General features: G+C 33.3%; 1 protein-coding gene across 1 annotated transcript; it reads right to left on the bottom strand.

The window, feature by feature from the left end:
- Positions 1 to 6072: 6072 nt before the first annotated feature.
- On the bottom strand, positions 6073 to 8271 carry LOC107778086 (uncharacterized). The gene is made up of 5 exons (XM_016598274.2): positions 7872 to 8271; positions 7656 to 7709; positions 7227 to 7573; positions 6730 to 7111; positions 6073 to 6188 (listed from the first exon to the last, which is right to left on the bottom strand). Exons 1-5 carry the CDS (start codon positions 8269 to 8271, stop codon positions 6073 to 6075), a joined length of 1299 nt encoding a protein of 432 aa, XP_016453760.2.
- Positions 8272 to 13164: the final 4893 nt, after the last annotated feature.

Here is a 13164-nt window from a genome sequence, read left to right on the forward strand (position 1 = left end):
TAAACACATTTTAAACAATGGGTTAAAATTTAGATTCAAAAAAACTTATTTTAGCTTAAACACTCACATTATACAATAATAAATACAATTTAACTACAATTCTGCTAAACATTATCACAAGGAAAACTAAAGAAGTAAAAAATAACAAATAAACTACAAAATTAAAAAAAAAATATTTAACTATTCATATGTTCATACCTTTTAGCACTAGATCTTTTAACCCTGAATTGGAACTTGTGCATGACAGAATAGTGCTTCATTACAGTTGCAATTGTTTCCTTGTCTTGGTATACTTGTCCTACTTCAATAGAACTTGGTGTACTATCTGTTATTATTATACTTTTGTATTGGCACATCGCACACCTGCAGCTGTGTTCTCATTGGTGATACTCAATTCCATATTGATTCGCGAATAGTTATACATAGCGGATATGATCCTAAGTTTTTGTTTTCCTTTATCGTCTCCATGTATACACAAACACCCATATCGTTCCTAATTTTCATTGGAGGACAATGCTCGTTGACAATGTATTTGATTTCTATAATTTTTTCGGATGTATCAATCATTAATTGTTGTGCTATTGTAGGAATCAATAGACTATAAGTTGCATCGTCATCGACTACAATGCCATCGACCTCAAATTCTCTAAATCTCCCATAGTTATCCCAATTCCCTTTCGATTGTAGCATAATTGGTATTTTCGCCATAATAGCTTTTGTTGCAGAAGAATTTGTCGATTTTGATTTGTGAAATCAGAGAAAATGTTGAAACAGAGTTTAGCGCAAAAAACAGAGTACTGGAAGTTTGTAACGAAGTAGACGATAGTGATTACTGCGTGATTTGCGTTGGAAGATCTGGAAAATATTTAATTCCCTTTTTAGCTCACCTAAATAAGGAATCCTACAGCTATAATGGTTCCTTATTTAATGCATTGTATATATCATGTAGAAATACTATTAGCATAAAGGGTAATATGCAAACTATGAACATATTTGGTAATATATTTTCCTATATGGTATAGGAACGAAAATTTCCCCTAGAACAATTATTAAAAGGAATTTTTACATTCCTACGCCATATAGGAAACTATATTACCCTCAATGTTTAAGGTTTGATTTAATTACATTTAGTATACCTAATTACCAATTCTATACCATAAGGTGTTTTAACTGTATATTAATTGTACCTTATATCACTCCTAAATTAATGGTACCGTATATTCCTCCATATTCCCCCCCTCCCACGTTTCTCTCTCCTAAACCTACAACCTCACCCACGTATCACGACACACACACGATTCTAGCCATTATTCCTTCTGTCTAAACTAGAAAAACAAAGATAACCATCTACCATTAACTTCCAAATTCAAGGTTTTTCTTCTACAAAACCAGTCAAAATTGAATTCAAATCTTCAATTTCGTTCATACACACATTTACCTTCAACTTCAAAATTTCTCAAGAAGAACAAAGCTTCAAAACACAGCCCCAAAAAAGATATAAAATCTGATGTACCTTCTTTCGATTTGGGTGTATTATTACCGCATTCACCCCAAAAGCAAGGAAAATCTGCACATGCAATTGTAGATATGAAGCATAGTGTTTCTCCGCGTCAAATCAAGGTTGAAGCTAGAACTAAACAAAAACAATATTTCGATGTTGGAGAATCTTCGAGGCCAATCAAACAAGCGGATAGGAAACGAAAAGGGATAGTTCTAGATGATGATTTTGTAGAAGATGTATTATCAGTAAACCTGGAAAGAAAGCTAAGGTGGCTCCCAGTTCAAAAACTCCCAAAAACAAGAAAAATTCAAAAAAATTCCCTAGTGTTAAAACTTCAAAAAATGTTCGAAAACACTCACTGGTGGAGGTAAGAACTTTTTAATTTCTTCGCTACTTCTTTCACCTGTTTTAGTTGTTAAAAATCTACATAATCTGTGGTTTTTTTGATTTGTAGATTTTCGTAGAAATGTTTTATATAAATTGCATATGTATTTATGTTTTTAAGCACTGAAATTATGTGAGATTATTTGTCTTAATTTTGTTGTTTAATTGTAGATTTGTTGATCTATTTTAACATTGTTGTTATATTGTATAATTTTGAAGTTATTTTGTAAAAACATACAAATGTATCAGTGCTTTTTAATTACTATATTAATGTTAGATTACATTTGTTGAATTTTGCAGAATGGACATTTTTTTGCATCCCATAATGTTGATTATGGGGTGCTTAGATTCCAAACATTATGTGACCCTAGCATTCCTAGCCAAATTAAAGCATTTTTTTCTCCAAATGGTTTGAATCTGTTTAAGAAGACATGCTTTGGTTATTTACTGTCGTTTCCCAATTTATGCATGCAAAATCAAGCTATTCATCTTCTTACGAAGTATGAATTGAAATCATTTGATGCTTCCTATTTTCCAGCTAAGTTAAAAGGTGAGAGGTTAAATTTTGGATTGAGAAAGTTTGCAGTAATAACTGGTCTTAGATGTCATACTGAGTTGATGGACTTTGTTACACTCCTAGTTATGCCAGTAAGTTAATGAGCAGTTACTTTCCAAATAAAGTAAAAGTGGAGAAGACATACCTAAAACAGATAGTAACAACCAAAAGCTGGATCAATAATGAGGATGCAGTCAAGTTATATATTTTATATCTCATAGAATACTTCATTTGTCCTTCAGAGAGAGACCATATTGGGTTGGTAGATCATTTTAGGTTTTATTTGGTTGAATCCGGTCAGTACGAGTCATTTCCATAGAGTGTTCAGTCTTACAGACAGTTGATTGAATCTGTTAGGCACAGGCTAAATCCTTTCTTTAATTCTTATCTCATTCGAGGATTCCCACTAGACATGCAAGTATGGTTGTATGAGTGTTGCTCCTCCGTCAACATTGATATAACTACAGAGATTTCTAATTCAATCCCTCACATACTAAACTGGTCAGCTGCTAAGGGTCAGATTTGGTTAGCTACAATTGAAGACAAAATGATCAAACCTGAATGGATGAAGGTAAATGGTCTTTATTTATCATAATACAATGTATCTACAAATTATCTACATTTTGTATACATATTCTGCCTCAAACAAGCTAATTTATTTTTTTCATCATTCAGTTCACCAACATAAATGAATCACCTGAAGAGCTTTTAGTGATGTCTTTGCCTGATAAAGTTGAGTACACAATTGAAGAGGTTGAACATGTTTCTGAGAATCCAAAAGTTGCTGCTCCTCCATTGGAACCCAAAGAATCAATTGGAAAAGAGGAAAAGGAGTATATTCTTCGTAAAATAAAAAAGTTAAAAAGAGGTGTTGAGAAGATAACATGTAGTCCCAATAAAGCATTCTGATTTTTATATAATAGTGTGTCTATATTTTAATACATATTTCTGAAGGTAACTATGTATTTTTTTAATTATGTAGGTCGATGAAAAGCTTGAAAAATTAAGGAAAGATGTATTTGAAGAACTAGGTAGCCTTCGAGACCTAATAAAGGATTCAGTCAAGACTGTTTTGCAGGTGATAAACAATCCAAATGATCAAGTTGATTCAAAAGTAACATTTAAATCTTAATCATATTAACAAAATTATTTATGTCACCTCTAAAATATATATCCTAACTAATATAAAACTTACAGTTTGCTGGGAGTTCAACAAAAAATACTGACCAACCAAAAGACAAGAACAATCAGCAATTTCAGTTCAATAGTGGTGAAATAGTGCAGGTCAGCCCCAGCAAAACAGGTATCTACAATATATCTCCAGTATATCTACAATTATATACAAAATATCTACAAAATAACTACAAATTATCTACAACATAACTACAATTTGAATACATTATGTATACACAATATATACAATTAAATCCAGCTTACTTACACAGCAATACAGATTTATGTAGATATTATGACACACTTTTATATCTTCATAAGTTTTCAAGCTAATACTATCAGTATTATTTAACAGTTTTAATGAAAAAAATAGAACATTTTGAATGTGCTTATGGTGAAGAAAATCATCCAACACGCGTTGATTTATATACACATTTTGAAGGGGCTGTTGATGAAGAGAAAACAGGTTTGAAATTGTATATAGAGATATTTTATTATTGTTTCAATATTTTTACCATTCTATTAAGTTATATATACATGATGTTTTAGAGAGGGAAAATATGCATGCACAATCTCCTATTCACGGAGTGACAGTAGCAGCTCAAACAGAACAGCAGAATCCGAAAGATAACAATGTAGGTGAAGAGGCAGAGTATGTGAATGTAGGTGATTCAGAAGAATCTGGAGGTGGGATGAAGGAGGTTACACTTGATGATTTCGAGCTGCCTGATAACTTCTCCCAGTTGGTTAAGTTCGGCGAGCCTATACAAGATAAAACAACACCCGTGCATCAAGGTAGAACAAGGCAGCCGGGAAAGCATGTCCGATCACCATTTCTCCCTTTATACGGTTCTAGTGGAATCACCTTGGTTGAACCTCAAATATTCACCTCAAGCACCCGTTTACTAGTGTTATTGGTCAAAATCTAGACCCTGAGTTGTTGGATCAATTCCATAAGTGGTTATACAACAGTACCAACACAGGTCCAAAGAGGTTAGGTTGTACAATTTGACACTTTTAATTAGATATTCATCTTTTACACATCCACTTCATTCAACAATTTTATTTTAATTTCTATTTGTTTATATAGGAGAAAGGCTCTTTATTCTATAAAGGACAACCAAATTAAGCCATGGTTGGATCTTGGAGTTGAAAAGGTTGACAAGAAGGAGTGGTTCTTTTCCTTTGCACACCCAGGACAAGTCCTTAATGACTCGGTAAGATTCAATGTATTTAATTTGTAGATATTTTGTAGATAAATTGTAAATATTTTGTATTCTGAATGAGTAGATGCTTTGTATTCTGATTGTAAATGTATTGTAGTTATTTGTAGTTTTGTGTAGAATAGTTTGAGATAACATGTAGAATAAATGCAATCTGTTTTTGTTGCAGCACATTAATGTTATAATGTATTACATGAGAAAAAGAGGCAAGTATGGCCCCCACAACAACACCAAATTTACTATAATAGATTGTGTGTTCAAGACTAGGATTGATCAAATTTATGAAAAGTTCAAAAATTCTCCTCAAGAAAAGAAGTTTCTGTTGTCAAACCCCAGGATGTTGTAGCAGAATATATATTAGGGTATATATTACTCGCAAATATTGCATGGGATGAAGTTGAGTATGTCATCATGCGCGTCAATATTGTAGAAAAATTCCACTGGGTGTTGGTTGTTTTTGACATTGCAGAAAGGTGTCTTTATGCGTATGATTCCATGGTCTCTTCACACAATCATCCTATTGTTGAATCTTGTGTCAACAAGTTTTCTATTATCGTCCCTTTGTATTTGTCATGCACCGGGTTTTATGGGAAGTGTAAAGACATCAACTTCAAGAATATAAAAGCATACATTGAGAAACCTGTTACCGACCTCTTAACATTCAGTGGATCGTCGGAGAGATACCACAGAAAAAAGAAGGATCACTGTAACAAAAAACTTCTTTTTTTTTTACATTTATCCCTTTTTTATCTGATGGTTTGGTAAATATTGATATTTTTTTTATCTTTTGCAGCGATTGTAGTGTATTTGTTGCTGCCTTTGTAGAGTATGTTAGTATTGGGGAATTATCCATTCCTTCAGAAGACCTTTCTGATATTGACCAACACCGTAGACGCTATGGAGCGCTACTTTGGTACTATGCTAGAAAGAAGTAGGAGCTTGGGGCAATTAGTGATAATGAGGTGACAGGCAAATTGGCAAGGAGGAAGGGTGCACCAGCTTTGAATGAGAAAACAAGAGTCCAGAGGAAGAAGAAGTAGTTGTAATGTTTGGAATGGATCATGTATTACAATTGTATAGTTGATGCTAGTTTATAAGATAGATGGTAGACAAGTTTTTGAACAATTTATTATGTTTTAATTGTAGCAAACTTGTGCTACAATTATAGTAGCCTTTGTTTCTTTTTTCTTATCCAGTATAGTAGTACAAATGGAAACAGTTTGTTGGGTTTGTATTCACTTGTTGAATATGTACAGTACTTGATCTTCATTATTTAAAGCATTTAAATCCTTTGCAACTGATCTACATTTATTCTGATCTACATTATTTTCACCATAAAGCTTCTTTCTACCTGAATTTTAATCTATATATTACGTCAGCTATAGTTATTGGAGTTTTTTTGTAGTTGTATTTGTAGATAATTTGTAGATTATTTTATATATTATGTTATGCTTCTTTTATATTCATTTTTTCAATGTAGACAATACTTCATCTACAATATTTTAAGTTTTAACTAATTTCCTACAGATTTATAATGTATATACTCTGTAAATTCCATATAATGTATTTTTTGTAGTTTTATTGTAGATAAACTGCAAAACCATATTAACAACTATGTAAAGGATTCCATATATAGTAAAAAAAGTAATAGATTATATATATAGAAAACATTCATAAACAAATCACTGAATGAAAGTATTATCTCAGTATAGAAACATCCTAACTAATTACATTATGATCTTTAAAAAAACCAATGATTATACATCAACATCTGTTATCCAGAACTAACCAACAAATTTTCATCAAATATTCTATTAACTACATAGAATTTTATTTCATTTTGGGCGCATTCTTGCAATATCTTTTGTTATGCCCCTCTCCCCCGCAGTTGCCGCATGAAACCTTGTACTTCTTTGAATTTATTTCATCATATGTTTTGTATCTTTCTTTTTGAGGTTTTCTTAGCTGTCTTTTCCCTCCTTTAGGTGGATTTACTACTTCTTCAGTTATATATTGTGGCACATTCCATTTGCTCTCATCAGGCAGCGGATTTACTGGTATTTCATACGTACGCAAGAGGTTCACCCTTGTGTAATAAGGAGAACAATATCCTTCAAAAGACTCATCCCTTTGTCTTAAAGTAGCCAAAGCATGTGGACAAGGTAATTCATCAAGCTGGAATTGCCCACAACTACATTTCTTGTTTTCAAGACAAACAATATAGCGCCTCACACCATCTATTACTGTATGGATGTAGTCTGTTGAAGCCATCACCTACGAGTATATTACAAACAAAAAAACAATTCATATATGGTTAAAATCAAGTTATATACAAAATATCTACATTATGCTGTTTATGAATTTGGTTAAATAAATAATCAGATCTTACTCTAAGTTTGTGCGACAATATTCTGTGGTCATCCAACTCTTTGTTGAATTTGTATCCAAGGTATTTGAATGTACCCTTTGCTTTCAATAATTTTTCTTTCATCCAACGTTCAAGAAGGGTCCTCATATACTCTAATAGTTCTACTATCGACAACTCTCTTGCATATTTTGTTACAACATTCAATGACTCTGCAATGTTTGATGTCATAGTCCAAGTTCTGTTTATCGTAGCATATACTCGAGACCATCTATGATATCCAATATCGTATAAGTATGCTTTAACACGGGTGTCAATCTCCTCAATCCTTGACATCATTTCATTAAATTCATCAAGTGTGTATGACCGCGCTGTGACAAAGTATAATTCACTTACCTCTAGATGTCCCTTCTTGAACTTTTTCCGTACATTATGTGGTAATATGGTAAGTACTATGAATATGGTAATCTGAATCAACAACAGCATATGCCAATGGTAATATGGTACCTACATTATGTGGCAAGAAGCAATTAATTGGCTACAGTAAAAATGCAAAAGAAGACATATATATACAAACTATAATTATTCTATAATATATCTACAATTAATCTACAAGTACTACAAAAAAACATACAAGCTATAATATTTCTACAAATAAAACTTCAGTACCTGCCGTATCCATTGTACTGGCTGTTAGCATTATTTCCTTGTATGTTGACTTTAAAAAGGTCCCATCAACTACTACAACTGGCCTACAATATTCCCAACCACTGATTGACGTACAAATCGCAACAAATACATACAAGGAGCAGTCATCATCTGTCTTCTTCAATTTAACTACAGACCCTGGATAAGTCTTCTCTAGAATATACAAATAACTAGGCAATTTGCTGCAGGAGTCAGCAGGATGACCTCTCAAAAACTGTAAAGCCTTTTCCTTTGCTCTCCAGGCTTGCATGTAGGTTAGATTCACGCCGTGTTCAGACAACATGTCAAATTGAATGTCTTTTGGTTTGTAAATTGTCTTAGGATCAGAATATTTTGGAATAACCATGCTACCAACTACCATGGCAGTAGGTTTGCGTTGTATGAATGTATTGTCCATTAAAAAACATGTGTGCTGGTTGTCGAAATTTCTGACCTTGAACATTGCAGAATCATTTATGCTAGTTGCCTTGAAGTGCCATGTACAGTTTTCACCAACATATATCAGTTAGTAGCTACAAAATAATACATTTTAAACAATGGGTTAAAATTTAGATTAAAAAAATTGTTTTAGCTTAAACAATCACATTATACAATATAAATACAATATAACTACAATTCTGCTAAACATTATCACAAGGAAAACTGAAGAAGTAAAAATTACAAATAAACTACAAAATTAAAAAAAAAATATTTGACTATTCATATGTTCATACCTTCTAGAATTAGATTTTTTAACCCTGAATTAGAACTTGTGCATGACAGAATAATGCTTCGTTGCAGTTGCAATTGTTTTCTTGTCTTGGTATACTTGTCCTACTTCAATAGAACTTGGTGTACTATCTGTTATTATTATACTTTTATATTCCTCTATAACGGGAGATATTGGCATATCAAGTAACTTTTGTATTCCAGACGAACCTGCATGAAAATAAATATAAATATTGTTATCACCAGTTTGTAGAAAATTTGTAGAAAGGTTGAAATTTAGTATTTCATATTAATTTTTCAAATTTTTATTAGTTGTACAAATTATCTACAAATTTTCTACAAACTGGATCATATACAAATTATAACTTGTAGTTGTGTTCTCATTGGTGATACTCAATTTCATATTGAAATCGTGAACAGTTATACAAAATGGATATGATCCTAAGTTTTTGTTTTCCTTTTTCGTCTCCATGTATACACAAACACCCATATCGTTCCTAATTTTCATTGGAGGACAATGCTCGTTGACAATGTATTTGATTTCTATAATTTTTTCGGATGTATCAATCATTAATTGTTGTGCTATTATAGAAATCAATAGACTATAAGTCGCATCGTCATCGACTATAGTGCCATCGGCCTCGAATTCTCTAAATCTCCCATAGCTATCCCAATTCTCATTCGATTGTAGCACAATTGGTATTTTCGCCATAATTGCTTTTGTTGCAGAAGAATTGTAGAAGATTTTGTCGATTTTGATTTGTGAAATCAGAGAAATGTTGAAACAGAGTTTAGCGCAAAAAACGGAGTACTGGAATTTTGTAACGAAGTCGACGATAGTGATTACTATGCGTGATTTGTGCTGGAAGATCTGGAAAATATTTAATTCTCCTTTTTTAGCTCACATAAATAAGGAATCCTACAACTATAATGATTCCTTATTTAATGCATTGTATATATTATGTAGAAATACTATTAGCATGAAGGGTAATATGCAAACTATGAACATATTTGGTAATATAGTTTCTTATATTGTATAGGAACAAAAATTTCCCTTATTAAAATGGGCTACTTTGGGCTAGCCCAAGTTATTCCATTAAAATTCATCCGCCCAAATGGATCTATAATCATGCCCAACCCCGGCTCATGTAAATGCTCAATCTTAGAGTTCTACCTTGACCTATGTTCCAAAAGATATTTTTTAATTTTTCCATGTTTAGTTGGTTTAAATATTTGAATATTTTTTTTATGAATTCATTTTTCTCCAATTGAAGGAAAATATTTTCCCTATCAAGAGAAGGAGAAAAAAATTTCTATTTAGGGTGGGGGTGGGGATTCGGGGTTGGGATTGATGGGAATTTTTAATTTTACTACTTTTTTATTATTCTGATCTTTGTCAGTATTATAAGATGAAAAACTCTCAAATAAAATTCTAAATCTTATTTAAGGAAAGAAATCATTAGTCATCAATTGATATTTATTCCAAAACATAAGACAATTTCTATATATGCTTGTTTAAAAGTTGAGAATATTGTAAAAAATTGGGTCAATTTATGCGGATTGGGTTACTATCCATTGTTTAGCCCATCTTAACTCATCCCATTTTAACCCAAGTGAACTTTGAGCAGGGTTGGGCAATGACCCATTTAATGAGTCAGTCCATCTTGACCAGCCCAAATACAGCTCAAACAACCCATTTGCCACCCCTAGATACAATATTAGTTTGCTAACTATGTTGTGATACATATAAATCTGAGAAAACCGTGGGTTAATTTTTAAATATTTAAACTTTCTAAAGGTAAATATAATAAGTCCCTTGAACTCCTCACAACAAAATTCATTACACAAACAGGATCGTACTTTCCGTACTTTAATCTAACATGTTTTCATTTGATTTGTATTTTCCATGTAAAAAAAAAAAAGGCACTAGTGCTGTTCATTTGTTGAGATACGGAAATAGTCCATTGTCCAAATCTAAAAAAAAAAAGGTAGTAGAATTCATGAATAGCATATGATAGTAGAAGAAGAGGTAGAACCAAAAGTAAACAGTAGCTAATTATTTAGTACCTCGAGGAAGAATTAATCGTGATAATGTCGCATTAATAACCAGGAGAGTGGAGAAACTATAACAAAATTTACACTTTGATTCCCTAGAAACTAACCGAATCAACTGAAGCACTACTATAAATACATGCATGCAATATATCAAAATGACAAAAGAAAAGAGCATTAAAAACAGAAAATTGTCATCACAAAAATTGCTAGTACATTGGCTTAAACGAACACTCCATGGGAGAAGTTTTATTTTGTGTCTCATACAACTTATACTAGTTGTATGAGGCTCCTTTTTGTCTCACAAATTTGTGGACCCAATCTTACACTTTTGGGTCCACAGAAATCTGGATCCACAAAATTGTGAGACAAAAAAATTGCCTCATGCAATTAGTGTCAGTTGTATGAGAAACAAAATAAAAATTTCCACTTTATGGCTTTGCAACCTTCAGAGCTGATTGACAACCGTCTAGTCAGTCTTTCTCGCTCTTTTGTACATCTTTCAGTTCATGGTGTCATCCGACAAACAACTTTGTCAATCATGTTTAAAGTGACCCATGCCGGGACTATGACCTGGGGTAACAGGATGAAAAGAATCTACACTTCCCTCCATAAATCTAAATCTCTGTTTCAATATAGACAGCTTCTTTTCAATCTGTGCTCCAAGTGTTATTTTTGCACCATAAATGTCATGATCCAAAATTTTTACCCTCGAGAGTCGTGATGACGCTTACTCGTAAAAGCTAGACAAGCCACGAACTTAGAAATCTTTAGCTCTTCTGTGTTAATCTTTTTTTACAACTCATTTTAACAAGTAATAAACACCTAAATGACAGCGGAATATGAGATTTAAGCGGAAGTCATAAATAAAAATAAAAATAAAATATTTCGAAAGTCAACACATGCCTCTACCCAGAAACCGGTGTCACAATATCCACGGACTACTAGGAGTACTACATACAACAGTTTGAAGGAAAAATAACACTGTTTGTCTCGGATACATGAGATAACAGAACATAATAAAAGATAGAGGATACGCCAGGCCTGCGGACGCCTGCAAGGCTACCTCGGTGTCTGGGTAGACTAAAGGCTGGCTCCCCTACTGCTACTGATCAAGTGCCGCTCCGGTATTTGCACAGAGTGCAGAGTGTAGTATCAGCACAACCGACCCCATGTGCTAGTAAGTTTCTGGCTTAACCCCGACGAGGTAGTGACGAGGCTAGGATCAGACTCCAGATAAACCTGTGCAGTTATATAATGTGCAGCAGAAATATAAACAGGCAATAATAGTTTTAAAGGGAGGGGGGACATGCTTCGGGGAAACATATCAATTCTATCAGAAACTTAATAAAGTATGAAAGAACACTCGATGTCTACAATCAATACAATAACAATACTGTTGTGGCGCGCATACCGATCCCTTATCATTTAACATTGTTGCGGCGTGCAACCCAATCCACATAAATAACTGTTGCGGCGTGCAACCCGATCCAATATAATATCCATTGCGACATGCAATCCGATCCAATATAATATCTGTTGTGGCGTGCAACCCAATCCACATATATAACTGTTGCGGCGTGCAACCCGATCCAATATAATATCTGTTGCGGCGTGCAACCCATTCCAAATATACAGTCAACAATAATCATAATTAACCGTCCGGCAAGGGATCAACAATAGACTACACTATCCCGGCAAGGGAACTCCATAGTACAAGTATATACGTCCTGGTAAGGGAGAAACAGCCATAACCAAACTTGTTCCAACACCTAACTATCTCAACTATAACTCAATTAGTTTCAACATCTAACTATCTCAGCTATAACTACACTCGTTACAACACCTAACTACCCAGCTATAACCAAACTTGTTACAACACCTAACACGAAGAATCATCAACCTGAGCGTCCATAATATCAATTAAGAACACAATGTAAGCGAACCTCAACTCAACAATAGCCCGACAAGGGGCAACATAATGATCTCTTCTCTTTCTCACTTTTACTTCACAATTCGCTTCACAACTCGAGCCAATGCTCTAGAGTTTCGATTATCACTTATACTTTCACAAATCGTTATACAACTGGAGCGAACGCTCCTCAATGTTCATAGGTCACAATTCTTTCCACAACTTTATACTACAAATAGAAATCTTTACCAAAGCATAAATAATACAACGAGATCATGAAAATCACAATATAACACTCATGATCATGCTTGACACCAACACATAGATACTTTTCACCATGCCTATACGTCGTACTCAACAAGGAACAAATAAAAAATAGGCCACAACTCCTAATCCCTCAAGTTAAGGTTAGACCAAACACTTACTTCGATGCCTCGAATACAACTCAAGCTTCAATTGTAGCTTTACCCCTTGATTCCTCTGCCAATTCGCTCGTATCTAGCCACAAGTTACTTAATTACATCAATAAAAACTAAGTGAATCAATTTGAATGCATGAAAAATGAGTTCTCCAATGTTTTAC

The sequence above is a fragment of the Nicotiana tabacum genome, chromosome 21 (genome assembly GCF_000715075.1).
Source record: "Nicotiana tabacum cultivar K326 chromosome 21, ASM71507v2, whole genome shotgun sequence".
Taxonomy (NCBI): domain Eukaryota; kingdom Viridiplantae; phylum Streptophyta; class Magnoliopsida; order Solanales; family Solanaceae; genus Nicotiana; species Nicotiana tabacum.